Consider the following 21,365-nt stretch of genomic DNA (forward strand, 5'->3'; position numbering starts at 1 on the left):
TATCTGGATTTCCAGAAAGCCTTTGACAAGGTGCCACACAAAAGGTTGCTGCATAAGATAAAGATGCATGGCATTAAGGGTAAAGTAGTAGCATGGATAGAGGATTGGTTAATTAATAGAAAGCAAAGAGTGGGGATTAATGGGTGTTTCTCTGGTTGGCAATCAGTAGCTAGTTGTATCCCTCATGGATCAATGTTGGACCCACAATTGTTCACAATTTACATTGATGATTTGGAGTTGGGGACCAAGGGCAATGTGTCCAAGTTTGCAGACGACACTAAGATGAATGGTAAAGCAAAAAGTGCAGAGGATACTGGAAGTCTGCAGAGGGATTTGGATAGGTTAAGTGAATGGGCTAGAGTCTGGCAGATGGAATACAATGTTCACAAATGTGAGGTTATCCATTTTGCTAGGAATAACAGCAAACGGGATTAGTATTGAAATGATAAAATATTAAAACATGCTGCTGTGCAGAGAGACCTGGGTATGCTAGTGCATGAGTCACAGAGAGTTGGTTTATAGGTGCAACAGGTGATTAAGAAGGCAAATGGAATTTTGTCCTTCATTGCTAGAGGGATGCAGTTTAAGACTAGGGAGGTTATGCTGCAATTGTATAAGGTTTTAGTGAGGCCACACCTGGAGTATTGTGTTCGATTTTGGTCTCTTTACCTGAGAAAGGACGTACTGGCGCTGGAGGGTGTGCAGAGGAGATTCACTAGGTCAATCCCAGAGCTGAAGGGGTTGGATTACGAGGAGAGGTTGAGTAGACTGGGACTGTACTCGTTGGAATTTAGAAGGATGAGGGGGGATCTTATAGAAACATATAAAATTATGAAGAGACTAGATAGGATAGATGCGGGCAGGTTGTTTCCACTGGCGGGTGAAAGCAGAACTAGGCAGCATAGCCTCAAAATAAGGGGAAGTAGATTTAGGACTGAGTTTAGGAGGAATTTCTTCACCCAAAGGGTTGTGAATCTATGGAATTCCTTGCCCAGTGAAGCAGTAGAGGCTCCTTCATTAAATGTTTTTAAGATAAAGATAGATAGTTTTTTGAAGAATAAAGGGATTAAGGGTTCTGGTGTTCGGGCCGGAAAGTGGAGCTGAGTCCACAAAAGATCAGCCATGATCTCATTGAATGGCGAAGCAGGCTTCGAGGGGCCAGATGGCCTACACCTGCTCCTAGTTCTTATGTTCAAACATCTCCCCCCAAGGAGAACAACCCCAGCTGCTCCAACTCTAACCTCGGGTGCTGGAGTCCACTCATCGCTGGAACTACTCTGGTCAATCTCCCTCCGCGGCCCTCTCGAGGGCCCCTCACATAATTCCTGGAAAGCCGGAACTGGATGGGATACTCCAGTTGGGCCCTCACCAGAGCTTCGTAGAGGCTTAGCCGTTATCCTCTGTGAATGAAGGCCATGATTAGCTTTGCTGGCCGCTCTCTCAATGTGTCTCGCCACCTCCAGAGGATGGTCCCCAGGCCCCTTCAGAGACATTTAGCCAATGTTGCCTCTTGCTGTCCAAATGCATCACGCCACAACCCTCTGTATTGGATTCCCGCTGATATTTGTCTCCCCATTCCGCTAGCCTCGCTATATCCCCTTGTGTTACAATCCCAGACAGACCCCAACAGTGGCCAAGATACTGGACCAAAACCTAAATAGCTTATTTGTAAGACTGTGCGAAAGAATATTTCACTCCAGGGGTGATTGCATGAAGAAATAGGGATGTGGTATTTAAAACAAAACTTCATTATCAACACAATATGAAACTTTATCACACCCCAAAATAATCTTCCCCCTTAAATAATATCACTAAATGCAGTGAACACAGTACCCTTAATTACACCTCTATTCCCAATTATACAACAGGAAAGAAAACAGGAAAGAAAAAATAAACAGTGACACAGAGTAATACTTACTTTCCAGAACAGATTTGGCTCACGTTAGAACTCCTGCAGATTCTGGCTGGATGTCTTCAAAAAGCTGTTTCAAATGGTTTGTTTCAGCTCCCCCCATGACCTCAGACAAGTCTGCACCGCTTTAAACACTATCAATCTTTTTTAGCCATCCTACTAGGACAGTGAAAGCTCAACTAAAAATGCTTTTTCAACATGTCTGGATACCTGAGCTCCATACAGCGCGGACATCCCCGCTCCCAGCCCCGTATTCTCCCGCCCTCGGGGGGCTCGGAGCGGCGTCCCGTATTTTACGCGCGCTGGGCATTGGATTCGCGTAAAAAGTGGCGCCGTGTAAATGATGCAGTCGGCGTTGTGTAAATGAAGTCACCCGTGCATGCGCGGTTGCCGTCATCCCTGAGGCAGCCCCGCAAGAAGATGGCGGATGGATCTTGCGGGGCGGCGGAGGAAAGGAGGCCCTGTCGGGTCGGAGCGGGCGCTCGGCCCATCCGGGCCCGAGAATGGCTGGAGTACCGGAGAATCGCCGTTGTGAGTGTCTCGGGCAATTCTCCAGCTGGCGCGGCACAGAACTCGACGGGGCCGTTCTCGCCGGTTGGGAGAATGTAGGTACGGCATCGGACCGTGTCGCACGATAAAATGGCGCGGCCGCCGATTCGCCCAACCTGCGCGGCCTCGGAGAATCGCGTCCAAGATTATTTTAAAAATATGACCACTGCAGTCTCACACACTCGAACACAGGCTTTTAACACTTAAATGGCCAAATGTTTATAATCCAATATATCTAAAATCCTCTATTCATCACACTTGCAATTGATCAGTGTCGTTAACCTCTGTCAAACCTCTACACCTGCGGCTGCTGCTCAATATCTGGTTATGATGGTTCACCATGAGTTAACTATCTTTCTTCAGGAATGGCAAACAGAAGTCCGACAACCATCTCCCTGACCAGCCAGCTGATTGAGACAACCTTCCCTTCACTGTGACATGTAAAGGGCGGAACAATCTTAATCCTGATCCCCGATTCTCTCAACTCCTTCCCCTCTCTCCATGCTGCTGTGCTCTGAGCCTCATTGGCTTGTCAACCCTTCAGTGTTGGTCTGGGGTCCATAAGTCCAAAAGGCTTAGGAGCAAAGGGGGCCATTCAGCCCATATAGCCTGCTCCCCCATTCAATGAGGTCATGATTGATCCAATAATCCTCAACTCTACTTTCCCATTTTATCCCAATAATCCTCGATTCCCTCACTGGTTAGAAATGTGTCTATCAGAGCCTTAAACATACTTCATGAGCCAGCATATGCAGCTCTCTGTAGTAAGAAATCCACAGATTCACTACCCTTTGAAAGAAAAAAATCCTCCTCATCTCAGTTTTAAGTGGGTGACCCCCTTACTCTGAGATTATGGCCTCTGGTCCTGGGCTCTCCCACAAGAGGAAATATCCTCTCAGCATCGACCCTGTAAACTCCCTGAGAATTCTATGGGCAGGATTCTCCGACCCTCCGCTCCGGAATCATGCCCGACAAGGGGGTGGAGAATAGCTGTTCACGCCGGAAATCCAGCGCGACGGCGTATACGGGACTCTTCGCGACCTGCCAGCCGCGCGCGCGTTCACCACAGCGCTGGTCGGCGCAACGCTGGTCGGGGGCTGTTGGAAGAGGCCCCACGGCGATTCTCCTGGCGGCAACTGGCCGAGTTCCTGCCGGCGTGGTTTATATCTGGTACCTTCCGGCAGGAGCTCGGACCCGCGCCCGTGGTGGCGGTCCTGGTTTTGGGGGGGGGGGGGGGCGGAGGGAATCTGATTCTGGGGGGGGGGGGGGGGGTGGCCTCATCGGTGGCCAGGCCTGCGATCAGGGGCCACCGATTGGCGGGCCATCTGGATCTGGGGCGGACCTACCGTTCTCCGCGCGGGCCCGCTATATGGGTCCACCATGTCGGTTGCTCCCGCTCCAAAGTGGGCTTGCAGCCACGTGGTCTGGCTAGCTGGGCCACACCGGCAGCCAGATTCGCGGGAGGCACGCTGGAGCCCTGCTAGCTCCCTGGAAAACAGAGACTCACCCCAGACTTTCAAGGAAAAAGTCTGGAGTGATTCTCGCCCATTTTCTGGTGGGCGTGGGGACTTAGTCCCCAAAAGGGAGAATCCCGGCCTATATGTCTCAATAAGGTTACCTCTCATTCTTCTAAACTCCAATGAGTACAGACCCAACCTATTCAGCCTCTTCTCATAAGAAAATCCCTCCACACCCAGGATCGACCGAGTGAACCTTCCCTGGACTACCTTCAATGTCAGTATATCTTCCTTCAGTAAGGGGATCAAAACCATTCACAGCATTCCAAGTGTTTATGATGGGGTGTCAATCAAGCAGAACTGCTTTGTTCTGCTTGAGTGTTGTTGGAGCTGCATTCATTCAGGCAACTGGGGAGTATTCCATCACACTCTTGACCTGTGACCTTGGAGATGGTGGACAGGCTTTGTGGGGGAGTCTGGAGGTGAGCAAATGTGTCCTGCACATTGCGCCTCACTTGGTGAGCGTAATCCAGGAATTGGAGATGTATTGGAGGACGCAACTGGTGAAAAGCCATCATGAAATTAATGAAGATTGGAGATTTATTCTGTCATTCACTTTGAACATCCCTCTTTCTCAGATCTCTAAATATTGAAAATAGGAGGAACAAAAGGCCGCTTGGCTAACTGTAAAGCATCATACAATCAGGAAACGAGTCCTATTGCTTTATGATGAGCACAGGAAGACCATGCGGCACAAGGTCGGATATGTTGGCTGACTAAAGCTGGAGAGTTGGGTGCAAATCATGTGATCGAGCCTCCAGGAATACACTTCGCCAGTTTTAGCTGGCTAATTAGCAACATTAGCCAGGATGATGTTGGATGGGCCAGCAGGGTTTGAGAGACAGAATGTCCTATCCTGTTGAAGCGATCTCATGCGGCAGTGAAGTTGTCTTGGGCTAATTGCTTGACTCTCTCTCTCTCTCTCTATTTCAGATTCCACAACCAGCGGGATGTCTGGGACAGTAAGCGTAACTGGCACCATGTCTAATGCGAGCACCATGATAACAATTGATCACAACACCACCCTGCTTGGTAAGGAATAAGCCATTTGTTCTCACTCACCATGGTGACTCGAGGCAATACTGGGTAGACATTACTAAGGAAGAACAAAATCTTCATTGGTAACTAACCAGGGAAACTTATACCTAGGCACAGAGTCTCTATACATTGCACAATTTTCAGCATCATTTGCAACTCCTTAGACGCTGAAGCAGTCCACATGCAAATGCAGCAAGACCTGGACAATATCCAAGCTTGGGCTGATGAGTGGTAGGCCAGACAATGACCATCTCCAACAAGAGATAATCAAACCATCGGCCCACGACAGTCAGTGTCATTACCATCGATGAATTCCCTCTCTATCAACATCCTCGTGGGTTCCCATTGACCAGAAACTGAATTGCACCTAGCCAGGTGGCGACAGGAATAGGTCAGGGGTTGGGAATCCTACATTGAGTAACTCACCTCTTGACTCCCCAAACCCTGTCCACCACCTACAAGGCACAAGTCAGGAGTGTAATGGATACTCTCCACTTGCCTGGATGAGTGCAGCTCCAACTACAACTCAAGATGCTCGACACCATCCAGGACAAAGCAGCCCCACTTGATTGCTCCCCCTTCCACAAAAATTCACTCCCTCCACAACTGCCGCACAGTAGCAGCCATATGTATCATCTACAAGATGTACTGCAGCAATTCACCAAGGCTCCTTAGGCAGCTCCTTCCAAAACTGCGACTGCTACCATGGAATCATAAAAAGGTTACATCGAAAAAGAGGCCTTTCGGCCCATCTTGTCCATGCCAACCCAAGGACACCCAGGTGCCCTTCCTAATCCCGCTTCCTGCACCTGGACCATAGCCCTGTATTTTACAGCAATTAATGTGCAGGTTCAGGTATTTTTAAAAAGAGTTTAGGGTCTCTGCCTCCATTACCAACTCGGGCATTGAATTCCAGGCACCCAGTACCCTCTGCATAAAAAAGTTCTTCCTCATGTCCCCTCAACACCTTCTGCCTCTTATCTTGAATCTATGTCCCCTGGTTCTAGAATTCTCCACCAGGGGAAACAATTTTATCCTGCCCACTCTAGCTCTTCACCTCATAAGTTTGTACATCTCAATTAAATTACCCCTCAGTCTTCTTTGTTCCAAGGAAAATAACCCCAACCTATCTAATCTCTCCTCGGAGGGACACTTTTCTAGCCCTGGCAACATTCTTGGTAAACCTCCCCTGTACTCTCTCCAGAGCAATTACATCCTTCCTGTAATGTGGTGACCAGAACATTACACAATACTCCAGTTCTGGCCTCACCAGTGTTTTATACAATTCCAACATTATACCCTGAATTTGTATTCTATACCTCTGCCAATGAAGGAGAGCATTCCATATGCTTTCTTGACAACCTTGTCTACTTTAAACTGCAGCCTTTTGGGACCTGTATACTTGTACGCCAAGAACTTTCACTTTGTCTACCCCTCTTAGTATATTCCCATTCATTGTGTACTCCCTATAACTGTTTGATCTTCCCAAATGCATGACCTCACGCTTCTCTGTGTTAAATTCCATCTGCCACTTTATCGCCCATTGCCCCAATCCATCTGGATAATTCTACAGATTGTACCACTCGGCCAACCTTTGTGTCGTCTGCAAATTTCCCAATCGTGTTCCCAACATTCACGTCCAAATCGTTAATATATAACACAAAGAGTAAGGGTCCCAACACCGAACCTTGTGGAACACCACTTGAAACAACTTTCCATTCGCAAGGGCAGGCATTGACCATTAATACCCTTTATATCCACTGCACTATCTTCATGAACCCTTCTTGTTACTCCATCAAAGAACTCATTCAAATTTGTGAGACAAGTTCTTCCTTTAACAAATCCATGCTGTCTATCCCTGACTAGTCCATGCCTTTCTATGTGACAGTTAATCCTATCTCTCAGAGTTGATTTGAATAATTTGCCCTCTACTGATCCAAGACAAACTAGCCGACAATTGTGTGGCATTTCCTTCACCATCAAGAAGGAGAGCTGCAGATACCTGAGAAACCCACCACCTGGAGGTTCCCCACCAAGTCACTCACGATCCTCATTTGGAAATAGAACATAGAACATCGAACAGTACAGCACAGAACAGGCCCTTCGGCCCTCGATGTTGTGCCGAGCCATGATCACCCTACTCAAACCCACGTATCCACCCTATACCCGTAACCCAACAACCCCCCCCCCCTTAACCTTACTTTTATTAGGACACTACGGGCAATTTAGCATGGCCAATCCACCTAACCCGCACATCTTTGGACTGTGGGAGGAAACCGGAGCACCCGGAGGAAACCCACGCACACAGGGGGAGGACGTGCAGACTCCACACAGGCAGCGACCCAGCCGGGAATCGAACCTGGGACCCTGGAGCTGTGAAGCATTTATGCTAACCACCATGCTACCCTGCTGCCACATATGTATGGACTGTTCTTTCAATGTCGATGGGTCAAAATCCTGAACTCCCTCCCTAACAGCACAGTAGGTGTACCGACACTACGCAGGTCACCACCCCCTTCTCAAGACAATTAGGGATGGGCAACAAATGCTGGCCTAGCCAACAAAGCCCACATCCCGTGAATAAATAGAATAACAAAACAATCCAGGTGTTCACACTCTGACTCCCAAGTTCTGGAATCCCGAGTTGACTCTGCGTCTGTACTCGTTGGGAGTTTAGAAGGATGAGAGAGGATCTTATTGAAACTTACAGGATACTGCGAGGCCTGGATAGAGTGGACGTGGAGAGGATGTTTCCACTTGTGGGAAAAATTAGAAGTAGAGGACACCATCTCAGACTAAAGGGACGATCATTTAAAACAGAGATGAGGAGGAATTTCTTCAGCCAGAGAATGGCGGATCTGTGGAACTATTTGCCGCAGAAGACAGTGGAGATGAGTGTCTTTAAGACAGAGATAGATAGGTTCTTGATTAATAAGGGGATCAGGGGTTATGGGGAGAAAGCAGGAGAATGGGGGTGAGAAAATATCAGCCATGATTGAATGGCAGGGCAGACCCGATGGGCCAAGTGGCCTAATTCTGCTCCTATGTCTTATGGTCTTATGGTTCACTCTGAGCAGGGGCTCCACTCCCTGTGCCTCGTGTATCTTCCCCATTGGTCGGTGTTTGTGTGCTCCAGCATGCTGAGCAACAAAGTCAGTCACGTGGACCAGGAGGGCCATCACACTCAACCTCCCAGTCAGGTGGCAGAGGGCATTGGGGGGTGGGGGGGATGGAACAAGGGGACTTGGCATAACTTCCTGTGCCTGCCATCTCAGTGCATGCAGCTATCAGAGTTATCCATCCCAGTAGGATATTTCCCACAAAACCAAACCGCCTTCCCCCTCTGGACTTCAATCTCCAGGGGGCCGTGACACACACACAACGGAATTAACCACTCCGGGCAGCGGCATGCGTTGTACCGAGTGGATGACAAAAGGTCACACTTCCGCAGGTAGGAAATTAGTTCAAAATTCCTTCTCCTGATTTTGAGGGTTTGCCGCCGAACCATGGCGGAGAAAACGTTTGCACTTCTTCATTTCTCAGAATTGTCCATTGAAAGGCAAACTGGCCAGGATCACGCTCACTCCCTCAACCCCCGGCTCCAGCAGCACCACACCAAACCTCCCCAAGACCCCTCCATATCAAATTCCCCACCAGAGGGTAATTAGAACGGTCTGTATCCCAGATGTGTAAGAGCTGTGAACACCTGGTGAGTCTCGCTTACATCAACGACTTTGGGGTAGGCAGTCATTAACGTCATCCACCCTCGGCAACGGCAATGCCACATTTCGCTGTTCCTAATCTGTGCTGAGGCTTGTGCCCATGGGGCAACAACGGAGAGAAGTGGGACTGAGATGTCTGGAAGAGTTTCGGAATATTGGATTCCAAGTATTGGGCAATGTACGGGTTAAAAGCGTGGGGTTTGAGTGTGTTCCAATGCACTGGTCATGTTTCTAAAAAAATAATTCTATTTTGCAGGGCCTGGGTGCTTTTAGCAGATAGAAGGTAAAATTGACAAAGGAATGTGTTTGTCAGTCTGGGCTAACGGTCAGTGGTTTGACTGGGAAAGTCCCGGGGAGTTAATTTGCTTTGCGCCCTAAAAAGATCATTTTGATTTTCAGCTTGTGGAGATGAGATAATTCCTGGGTAGAGCCAAGGAGCTCAGAGAGACATTTTGAAAAGGTTTAGAGAGGCAGTTTTTGTGGAGAAATCTTTGGAAAGAGGAGTTGAATTCAGGATGGTGTTGAATGGGGCAGCAGTGTTTGAGGGACAAAATGTCCTCCTCCTGTTGAAGCGTTCCTATGCGGAGGTGAAGTCGCTTTGGTCTAATTGCTTCTCTCTCTCTCTATTTTCAGGTTCTACAACCAGCGGAATGTCTTGGCCGGTGAACGTGACTGACACCACGATTAATGCCACCCTCTCCAACACCGTGACCACAATTGTTCGCAACATCGCCCTATCGGGTAAGGAATACCCCATTCATTCTCTCTCACCGTGGCAGCCCGCGGCAATACCGGATAATAATAATAATAGCTTATTGTCACAAGCAGGCTTCAATGAAGTTACAGTGAAAAGCCCTTAGTCCCACATTCCGGTGCCTGTTCTGGGAGGCCGGTACGCGAATTGAACCCGCGCTGCTGGACTTGTTCTTCATTACAAGCCAGCTGTTTAGCCAACTGTGCTAAACAAGTGGCAGGCACTTACCATCTCCAATAAGAGAGATTTAAATCATCGCTCCTTGACATTTAATGGCAATATCATTGCCTAATACCCCACTATCAACATCATGGGGGTTCACTATGGCCAGAAACTGAACTGGACCCAGCCATATGAATACTGTGGCGACCAGAGCAGGTTAGAGACTAGAAAACCTGTAGTGCGCAATATACCTCCTGACTCCACAAAGCCTGTCCACCATCTACAAGGCAGAGGTCAGGAGTGTGATGGAATGCTCTCCACTTGCCTAAATGAGTGCAGCTCCAACTACACTCAAGAAGCTCAACATCATCCAGAACAAAGAAGCCCCGCTTGATCGGCACCCCATCCACAAATATTCACATCCTCCACCACCGACAAACAGTGGCAGCTGTGTGTTCCATCTTCAAGATGCACTGCAGCATCTCACCAAGTTTCTTCAGGCCGGGCAGCCATTACTAAGGAAGGACAAAAGCTTCATTGGAAACTAACAAGGGAAACCTATACCCAGGCACAGAGTCGCTACTCTCGCTGATGATTGCACAATGTTCAGCATCACACATGACTACTCCGACACTGAAGCAGTCAGTGTCCAAATGCAGCAAAACTGGCCTATATCCAGGCTTGGGCTGACAAGCTGTAAGTAACATTCACGGCACACAAGTGCCAGACACTTACCATCTCCAAAAAGAGAGATTTAAACCATCACTCCTGGCCATTCAATAGCTGATAAGTGGTAGGCCAGATCCCCGTGTGTGTCGTGCTGTGCTGTACCCGAGCTTAGCTGACCAAAGGGGTGGTCCTCAGACAGGGCGGGTCCTCAATGCCGTTTCTGCACTGCCTGAGCAACCTGAAACGAACGGGCAAGAATGTAGTCATTGTGGAATTGCTGCCTCTATTCCCGGAATAGAGGGGCACCTAAAAAAAAGGGGAGCCAAGATGCTCCTAGTGAAAAGTTGAACTGGGCTCCAGACATTTCAGCTGAGTCAAGTTCTGAGAAATATCGGTGGACAAACTAACGTGCATGTGAGGTGGTCACAAGCTTTTCAGCTGAAAACCAAGTGGCAAATCTCCAAATCAAACATTTAACATATGTGGTGAATGTGATTCGCACCGGATTATAATCTGTATATACATGTGTCTATATTGTAAGTGCAGTTGCACTACCTGTCCTCCAGGGGGAGTAGCTCTGGGACTGCTCGAGTTGTACGGGGCTTCTCCCTTGGCTCTGCCCAGGACTCCTCCCCCGGAAGCTGCTGTATAAAGATCAGTCCCACATGGTCAGCCGGCCAGTTCACCGAAAGTTCAATGGCTAATAGGCTAGCTCTGTTGTGAGTATATTAAAACCGCTATTCTAACCCTACAAGCACGTGTCCGTAGAATTGTTGGTTCCAACAACATACAAACAGACAAACATAACCAACATGCGTGCAGGTTCCATCAGAAAGGACAGCGCTTCTCTCAAGCGGTTCCTCTTTTTACATCATCTGGACACCTCACTTCTCTTCATTCTCTGCGAACAGGGTCGCAAAGGGGTTGCCGTGTCGGGAGTCAGACATCAAGTCATCCTCTTCTCCCAGATCCCATACCCTTGTATGGATCAGGCATGCAATTTTTGCATTGTGTAACCGGGGGTCACTCTCATCGTTTCGGACAAGTCTCCAAGAATTGTCCCTGTGCCAAATCGTGGGGTCTAAATTTAAAGGAGCGTTGTCGGGGTCGTCAGTGTTGGGTGGTGGGTTTGGGTGTGGGTCTGGATTTTTTATGTAAGTGATCTCTAAATCACTGGAGTCGGGGTCGAAGTCGCTGACGTGGGGGCTGTAGGGTGGAGTGCTGTGGCTGTCCTCAGTCTCACAATCACTGTCACTGTCTCTGCTGTGGCAGCTTGTGGGCGTTCCGGGGCGTGGTCTGAAGTCAGTGGGCGGAGTCAAGGTCGAGTCCGATGAGGAACTGGTCTGTGAGGGGGAGGTCCTGTGGGCGGAGCGAGGTGTTCTGCTGCGTCTAGCAGGACATGGTGCGAGTGGTTTGACTGTGTTCCATCAGCCTTTAGCTGGTTAATATGGAACCACGCAGTCTTACCGTTGGGGTACTTTATTCTGTATACTGAGGGGCTGATTTTGTCCGAAATATGAGTACGGGCCGGAAAATTTTGGAGCCAAAAATGTGCTGGGGTTATATACAGATAACATCACTTGTTGCCCAACCTGAAATTCTGTGGGGTGGACATTTTTGTTGAAAAAGGCCTTGCTCTGTTTCCGCCTTTTACCCAATTTTACTGCGGCTGCTAACTGAGCAGGCTTTACAGTCTCAACTAGTTGTTTAACTGCTTTCTCGTGTGTGAGGGCCATCACTTCTGGGCTTGTCGAGTCCTAAAAGGAATTCTGATCCTTTCATAGGGCGTCCGGTCATGAGTGTGTGTGGGGTGAAACCTGTAGATGATGAAACAGTATTTCTTATGATCATAAGAGTGAATGGGAGCACTGAATCCCAAGTCGAATTGATCTCCTGTACCATCTTTCTAAGGGTCGATTTTAGAGTCTGATTCAAGCGTTCCACTATCCCGTTTGACTGGGGGTGATACACATTATGAAAGTTCTGTTTGATTCCGAATATGGTCAGGACGTTCTTCATGACCCGTCCTGTAAAATGAGATCCCTGATCTGATTCTATACTTCTGGGGAGTCCCCATCTCATAAAGATGAGGTGGGTCAGGATCTTTGCAGTTGTCTTTGCTGTGTTGGTGCGTGAAGGGAATGCCTCTACCCATTTGGTAAAGGTATCTATGACCACCAGAACATATTTATAGCCATTCCTGCAAGGGGGCAATGGACCTATAAAATCGATCTGGAGGTTTGTCCAGGGGCCATTAACGGGGCGCGTGTGGCTGAGTTGTGCCTTCTTTGAATACCTCTCTGGGTTATTCTGCGCACAAATTAAACAATTCTCTATATAGTGAATAACATCTTGTCTTAAGTTGGGCCACCAACATAGTTGTCTAAGGTGTGTTGTGGTAGGGTCGATCCCTTGGTGTCCATGACCGTCATGGAACAAGGCAATCATTTGATTCCTGTCCTTTTCAGGAACCACATACAATTTATCTTTTATGATCACACCCTCATGTGTGGTCAAAGCGTGTTTGAATTTATCGTACTGGGCCACAAAGTTTCCTTTTAAAATCTCCCGGAGATTTTCGTCCTGCTTCTGCGCCTGTACTAAATCTTCTATTTCTGTCTGTGAGACCTGCACTGAACTCACAGGGGCGCTACCTGGTGCGCTAGCTGGGGGTGTCCAAAAGTGACCTCGCCTGGAACCTGCTTTAGCCAGTGCGTCGACTTTTACATTTCCAGGGGGGGATGATCGATGGTGACTTCTAACTTTAATGATGCCATACATCCTATCCTTTACCTTCTCTAGGATATGGCGGAGTAATGGGGCTGATGGAAGGGGCTTCCCGTCTGCGGAGACAAAACCTCTTGTCCTCCACAGGGGTGGAAAATCTGTTAGGCTGTTACAGACATATAAACTGTCCGAATATATGTCTGCTGGGCTGGGGAACGAATCTGGGTGGTCCACTATATATACAATGGCCGCGAGCTCTGCTGCCTGCCCGCCTAAGTAACCTGGTAACGTTAATGAAATCTCCTCTAGTGCGCGTCCCTGCGCATCTTCCACATAAATCCCGCATCCAGTGATGCGTTCGCCATCTAAACCTGTGGATGAACCGTCCACATAGATTTTCAAGGGGGCACACGTGTCTATGTGCTGGGGGCTCTGGCTTGAATTCCCTATCTTCCAAGGGGCATCTTGGCAATGAATGGTCCTGTGTGTGTCGGGGTGCTACTATCTTGCATTCATGCGGTTGTCCTGGATACTGTAGGTTGTCCGCTAAAAATGTGTGTGTCTTGGTCCGTTTAACTGTTATGTCCCGTCCTTGTAACAGTAGTGTCCACCTAGCTGCTCTTATCTGGCTCACTGAACCGTCCTTCAGTCGTCCGTCTAAAAGTAACTGTGTGTGGGTGTGTTCGGTCAAAATGGTGATGGGATTGAGTCTGGTAATGTACGAGAAGTACTGAACTGCCCAAAATACTGCGAGTAGGTGCCTCTCGCAGGCTGAAAATCCTTGTTCTACGGGGTCTAAAAGTCTGGAGGCATAAGCCACTGGTCGTAGCTGCTCGTGCCATTCCTGAAGGAGCACGGCCGAGAGGGTCAGATCGGTGCTTGTTACCTCTATTGCGTAGGGGGAGAGTTGATCTGGAACTTGTAGCGTGGGTGCTGCGCTGAGGGCTTTCTTTAACTCTTCCACAGCCTCTGTATGCTGTGGAAGCCATTCCCACGGGGATCCTTTCTTAAGGAGGTCTGAGAATGGGTCTGCCTTGGTCGCAAAACCATCGATATGGTTCAGACAGTACCCAACCAGTCCTAAAAATGGCCGGAGGGCTGAAAAATCTTGGGGAAGGGGCAATTTGACGATCGATTCAATTCTTTTGAACTCGATCTCGTGTTTGCCGCGTGTGATGACTGTACCCAAATACATCACCTGATTCTCCAATATCTGGGCCTTTCTGGGGTTAACTTTACATCCAATGTCTTGTAAAATTTCCAGGAGCTCGGCCAGAAGCGTAATGTGCTCTGCCTTGGTGTCTGTCTGCAGTAATAGTTCGTCCACATACTGTACCAGACATTCGGGTCGGGAAAATTTGGCTAATCCATTTGCCAGCTGTCGGTGGAAAATGGAGGGGGAATTGTGGAATCCTTGTGGGAGGCATGTCCACGTATACTGCTGTCCTTTAAATGCGAAGGCAAATTTGTACTGGCACGCCTTTGCCAATGGGATTGACCAGAAGCCGTTGCTAATGTCCAATATCGTGAAATATTTGGAGTGGAGTCCCTGCTTGAGCATGGTCTCGGGACTTGTTGCTACCGTGGGGGCTACTGCTGGGGTAACTTTGTTGAGTTCCCGATAATCTATGGTCAGACGCCATGATCCGTCGGGCTTCCTCACTGGCCAAATAGGTGCATTATTAGTTGAGGCTACTGTCCTAAGTACACCCTGCTCTAATAAGCTCTCTATAACCTTTCCAATTTCTCCCTCTGCTTCTAGGGAAAATCGGTACTGTCTCTGTGGTCTCGGGTCAGGTCCAGTAACTTGAACTTGTCCAGTCATTCTGCCGCAGTCGTGCCGGTGACTGGCAAATGCTGTCCTGTGTCTGTTCAAAACTGCCCTAACCTGTTTGTCCGTGCTAAGCGTGGTCGGGTCAAAACAATAGTCGCCTACTGCGCTAATTCTGTTCGCATACTCTCCTACTGTGAGAGTTGCGGGTGCTCTGTCAGATTTTGCCATTCTCCAGACACACTGATTTACTGGATCGAACAACAGGCTGTGTGCATTCATGAAGTCAATACCCAGTATGTGTTCTGCTGTGCAGGGCAGATTAACTAACACAACTGGTGGAGATGTTCCCTAGCTGAATTGATACGGGGCTGTAATGTGTCCCTGCTGTGAGTGACCTGTAAATCCGCTGAGTGTAATTGAAGCTGTAGTGGGCCACGTGTCTGCCTGTGGTGTAGTGGAGGAATTAATGGTAGTGCGGGACCCTCCTGTGTCCCAAAGTAATTCTATGGGCTTCCCTCTAATTTTTGCTGTGACCACCGGTCTTCCTGATCGGTCCCAGAGGGTGTCACAGACCCAAGTGGGGGAGCCCGAACACCGTCAGTCCGTTCCGTCCACATTGGTCTGTCCTGACTGTGTCCCTATACTGTGGACTGGCTTTGCTTTGTTCCTGGTCAGAGTGCCTGTCTGCTGGCCTCTCTGAGATTTCTGTGGGGCGTTGCATTCTTTTGCAAAATGTCCTAAATGTCCGCAGTTGTAACATTCCTGCGACTTCTGTGGGGGGCTGTTCTTTCCTTCATTTACCCATGCGGGGTTTTGGTGCGCTCTTACTGCCTGTATATCTGCTGCAGCCTGAGCTTCTTCTGGGGTCTTTACTTTAACCTTGCCTTGGACGGATTGTTCCCAAGCGCGGGACAATCTTTACAAAACCCATTTTTCATTATGGGCCTCTTCTGAGGGGTCATAACTGCTGCAGACATTCTGTCCTGCATCTGTGGCGTGGGAGATGATTGCGCGGGTCCATTTAACCATATTATCGCGGGTTAAATGAGCGTGGTCTAAATCGCCAAAAACGGCAGTGAAATGAATCCACAGCCTTCCTGCGAATGCTGTGGGATGCTCTGTCCTTTCCTGCCTACACTTATTTAGACCTTCGACTGGGTCTCCTCTGTTGTCGCCTATCGCATCTAAAATACAGTAGTCCCCCTTTATAACGCGGGTGTTGGGGTCCAAGACAGCCACCCGCGTTGCAACCGAGCCGCGGATATCCACGATGGGGGTTTTAAATTTATTTTAAAATCTATGCTAGCGCTTCCCATTGAGAGTCTACGGGGGATGGGGGGAGAGGTCAGACCTCCGTAGACTCACAATGGGAAGCGCTAGCATAGATTTTTAAATAAATTTAAAACCCCCATCGTGGATCTAATTAAAACAGTGTCAATTTCAGCGGCCGGCTCACTTTGATCCGGAGAGGGAAGCTGCTCTCTCACTGAAACAATCAGCCGGCCGCTGAAATTGACACTGCCGGCTGCTCTCTCCCTCCAATCAGAAACATTAAAACTTAAAAGTTGGATTGGAGGGAGAGAGCAGCGGGCAGTGTCAATTTCAGCGGCCGGAGAGGGAAGCTGCTCTCTCACTGAAGCAATCAGCCGGCCGCTGAAATTGACACTGCCGGCTGCTCTCTCCCTCCAATCCAACTTTTAAGTTTTAATGTTTCTGATTGGAGGGAGAGAGCAGCCGGCAGTGTCAATTTCAGCGGCCGGCTGATTGTTTCAGTGAGAGAGCAGCTTCCCTCTCCGGATCAAAGTGAGCCGGCCGCTGAAATTGACACAACTGACAGTTGGGGTCCATAAGCCCCCCCGCGGTATATCGCGAACCGCGGTATTGCGGAGCGCGGTATAACGGGGGACTACTGTAGCTGTATGCATCTCTTCGAGGGTGCCTCCTCCAACGTTCTGTGGGTCGGGGAGGGCTGCTACAACTGATGAGTCTAAACTCAACACTGTGAGCTTCACTTGCTCTCGCTCATCCAGGCCGTACATGGTAGCCTGCTGTTTAACTCTTGCGAAAAATTGGTGGGGGTCTGCAGTGGGGAGGAACGGGGTGATTTTCTCACATGCGTCCCTTAGTTGTGTTACGGTTAATGGGGTGGTGTAGGTGACCTCGGGTGCGCCTTTTGTGGTTGCCTTTCTTTGGGTGGTGACTGGGTTCATAGGTGCGGGTGTTATCTGATCTGCGGGGGTTGGGGCGCTTTCCTTTTCTGTTGCGCTGCTGGCGCACATGTTCCTTGAACATAGCGCTGCGCGGTTTCGCTTAATTCCTGCCAATCTGGGGCATTTTCCTCACCTAACTGGGTTCCAAATGTCTCTTGGAACCCATCCTGCACAGAAAGCAGAGATTGCAGCTGTGCAATCTGCTTCCTACATTTAGCATGATCCACTGTGCTTTGCCTTTGCTCAATGGTGGCAGCATGGAGTGCTCTTAAAGCTGCCTTTAGGTCAGAGCATTGCCTTTGCAGTGCCTCTACCTGCTTCTCTGAATTTTCCCTGATCAGAACTGCACGCTGCACATCCGGATAGGCTTTCTCATACTGGGTTTGGGAACTGCTCAGATGGGCTAGACAAGACTGATGTGCCCTCTTGGCATCATCCACCTCTCTATCCTTCTCTGCCAACTTCCTTCTTAATTCTAGATTCTCCTTTTCAATGTCCCTGACATCCACTTTGCTCATCCTATTCCTCTCTTCTAATTCTTTGCGGAGTGTCCAAACGACCTCCTCTGTGCCTCGCAATTGTGCCAAGCAGGACACAATTACCATTGGCTTGCGTGCTTTACCTATATTCTTTTTATGAATTTGAGATAGGTTCTCCCACCAAGTATGTCCTATACTCGCGGGACCTGTCTCCTCATTCACACAAAACTCACTCCTTTCCCTTTGAGGTACTTCCTGAGTTCCAGCTCCCATACGGGACACTGGCCTACTCTGCCACTGTTGGTCGCTGCGACCACGAACTGCTCTGGGTTCATGAGGCGTTCCATTGCCTGCATGGCCATTTCCTTTTCTTTATGCTCTCTTTAATTTGGAACGAGGGATGATAAGGTAATGCTTTTAAAATACGGGTACGGCTTTCGCTATGTTGCGATATATAAAACTCCTGACAGTTTGTCGCGAAAGAAAATCTCTTGGTTTAACCTTACAACCCTGTTAGTTACGCATGCAAAAACACACTTCTGAATTATGATTATTGGTTTGAACTCCTTGAACACTTGTGGTTTTTCCTTTTCCCAATTGGATTTCTGATTCAAATTTCTGGGTTCTCTCGGAGCCACTTCTAATCGAGTCCAGGCGGAGTTGCCACTAAATGTTGCTTGTTCTGGGTGAGTGTGCTTAACACTCAATTTGGCTCTGTATCGTTACTTAGCTCTGGAGTCACCAGGTATCATTAAGATACCACCACAAGCTTCAAGGTCAAGTTCAAAGCAATAAAACCATACACCAATTAGTCAGTTCAAACAACTGAGTTTATTATAATACAATTATAATACTACCCATGCACAAGCTAAGAGGATTAAACTATTCCTACCACTAAATAAACCAATACTTATCTCGAAGGGAACTGCTGGATCAGGGGACAAGGCCTCTTGCTCTGCTCTGTTCTGCAGACTTCAGGTTGGTACGGGTTAAAAAGGGGTCAGGAGTGTCTATCTCTGTTAGCGATCGTTGTGAGACTTATTTGCTGGCAGCTGCTGTCCCAAACCTCTCCTCTCTCTCGTTCAAGGACTTCTTGGCAAAAGCTGGTCGAAATGCTGGTCCAGAGAGGAGGGCTGGGTAAGAAGAATGAACTAAGTGTGGGACCTGTCTTTTATAGGTCCCACGGCTCCGCGCCCTTTTGGGCGGACCCTTTCCTCCTGGGAATCGATTGGGCCTCATCACAATCGATATGTTTGAATCCCCCCAATACTGAGGCTGTTCCTTGGCTACTGGGTGGGCCTTCAGGTGCTTTGTTTTCGGACCCCGCTGGTGCCGGGGTGTCTGGTTTCCCATACACTGTTGCAATCACTTCCCTATTTATGTCCATTGTCCCTGGGATCGTTCCATTACTATGTTAACTATCCCGGAGATTGCCTCATTAGTATGCGGAATGTTCGTTTCGGTGCTGTCTGCTCTCTTAGCAGACAGAATACACATTGGCTTGGTGCAGCCTGCTTGTGCTGTGTTAACATTGTCCATTTTAACCTGTAAGCTTTGCGTTCCTCCATTTTGTATTTAGGGAATGGCCAACTTCGGTGGCTACAAAACAAGGGGCGCGATTCACCGAAATGGAGACAAAGTCCAGATGCGGATTGAAAACCGGAGTGTTTCACTCCGGCGTCGGAGCCCGCTTCCAGCCCCGTATTCTCCCGCCCCCGGGGGGCTAGGAGCGGCGTCCCGTATTTTACGTGCGCTGGGCCTTGGATTTGCGTAAAAAGTGGCGCCGCGTAAATAATGCAGCCGGCGTCGTGTAAATGAAGTCACCCGTGCATGCGCGGTTTCCGTCCTCCCCGAGGCTGCCCCGCAAGAAGATGGCGGATGGATCTTCTGGGGCGGAGGAGGAAAGGAGGTCCTCCTTTAGAGAGGCCGGCCCGCCCATCGGTGGGCCCCGATTGCGGGCCAGACCCCATCGGAGCCCCCCCCCCCCCACCCCAGTGAAGGAAACCCCCTCCCCCCACAGGCCACACCCCAGAGTTCCAGCACAGTTCCCGCCGGAAGCGACCAGGTGTGGACGGCGCCTGCGGGAACATGTCGGGTCGGAGCGGGCGCTCAGCCCATCTGGGCCGGAGAATGGCTGGGGTACCGGAGAATCGCCGTTGTGAGTGTCTCGGGCGATTCTCCAGCTGGCACGGCGCAGAACTCGACGGGGCCGTTCTCGCCGGTTGGGAGAATGGCGGGACGACATCAGACCGCGTCGCGCGATAAAATGGCGCGGCCGCCGATGCTCCCAACCGGCGCGGCCTCGGAGAATCGCGTCCAAGATTATTTTTAAAATATGACCACTGCAGTCTCACACACTCGAACACAGGCTTTTAACATTTAAATGGCCAAATGTTTATAATCCGATATATCTACAATCCTCTATTCATCACACTTGCAATTGATCAGTGTCGTTAACCTCTGTCAAACCTCTACACCTGCGGCTGCTGCTCAATATCTGGTTATGATGGTTCACCATGAGTTAACTATCTTTCTTCAGGAACGGCAAACGGAAGTCCGACAACCATCTCCCTGACCAGCCAGCGGATTGAGACAACCTTCCCTTCACTGTGACATGTAAAGGGCGGAACAATCTTAATCCTGATCCCCGATTCTCTCAACTCCTTCCCCTCTCTCCATGCTGCTGTGCTCTGAATCTCATTGGTTTGTCAACCCTTCAGTGTTGGTCTGGGGTCCATAAGTCCAAAAGGCTTAGGAGCAGAAGGGGGCCATTCAGCCCATATAGCCTGCTCCCCCATTCAATGAGGTCATGATTGATCCAATAATCCTCAACTCTACTTTCCCATTTTATCCCAATAATCCTCGATTCCCTCACTGGTTAGAAATGTGTCTATCAGAGCCTTAAACATACTTCATGAGCCAGCATATGCAGCTCTCTGTAGTAAGAAATCCACAGATTCACTACCCTTTGAAAGAAAAAAATCCTCCTCATCTCAGTTTTAAATGGGTGACCCCCTTACTCTGAGATTATGGCCTCTGGTCCTGGGCTCTCCCACAAGAGGAAATATCCTCTCAGCATCGACCCTGTAAACTCCCTGAGAATTCTATGGGCAGGATTCTCCGACCCTCCGCTCCGGAATCGCGCCCGACATGGGGTCGGAGAATAGCTGTTCACGCTGGAAATCCAGCGCGACGGCGTATACGGGACTCTTCGCGACCTGCCAGCCGCGCGCGCGTTCGGCGCAGCGCTGGTCGGCGCAACGCTGGTCGGGGGCTGTTGGAAGAGGCCCCACGGCGATTCTCCTGGCGGCAACTGGCCGAGTTCCTGCCGGCGTGGTTTATATCTGGTACCTTCCAGCAGGAGCTCGGACCCGCGCACGCGGTGGCGGTCCTGGTTTGGGGGGTGGGGGGGGGGGGGCGCGGAGGGAATCTGATTCTGGGGGGGGGTAGCCTCATCGGTGGCCAGGCCTGTGATCAGGGGCCACCGATTGGCGGGCCATCTGGATCTGGGGCGAACCCACCGTTCTCCGCGCGGGCCCGCTATATGGGTCCGCCATGTCGGTTGCTCCCGCTCCAAAGTGGGCTTGCAGCCGCGTGGTCTGGCTAGCTGGGCCACACCGGCAGCCAGATTCGTGGGAGGCACGCTGGAGCCCTGCTAGCTCCCTGGAAAACAGAGACTCACCCCAGACTTTCAAGGAAAAAGTCTGGAGTAATTCTCGCCCATTTTCTGGTGGGCGTGGGGACTTAGTCCCCAAAAGGGAGAATCCCGGCCTATATGTCTCAATAAGGTTACCTCTCATTCTTCTAAACTCCAATGAGTACAGACCCAACCTATTCAGCCTCTTCTCATAA

General features: G+C 49.5%; 1 protein-coding gene across 1 annotated transcript in view; it reads left to right on the forward strand.

The window, feature by feature from the left end:
• Positions 1 to 21,365, forward strand: part of LOC119974754 (serine-rich adhesin for platelets-like) — a 253,856-nt gene that overhangs the window by 11,994 nt on the left and 220,497 nt on the right. The window contains exons 2-3 of the mRNA XM_038813953.1: positions 4,912 to 5,010; positions 9,372 to 9,479. Of these exons, the coding sequence (XP_038669881.1) occupies positions 4,912 to 5,010; positions 9,372 to 9,479 (207 nt within the window). The remainder of the gene's footprint in view (positions 1 to 4,911; positions 5,011 to 9,371; positions 9,480 to 21,365) is intronic.

This window comes from Scyliorhinus canicula, chromosome 12, assembly GCF_902713615.1.
Source record: "Scyliorhinus canicula chromosome 12, sScyCan1.1, whole genome shotgun sequence".
NCBI lineage: Eukaryota > Metazoa > Chordata > Chondrichthyes > Carcharhiniformes > Scyliorhinidae > Scyliorhinus > Scyliorhinus canicula.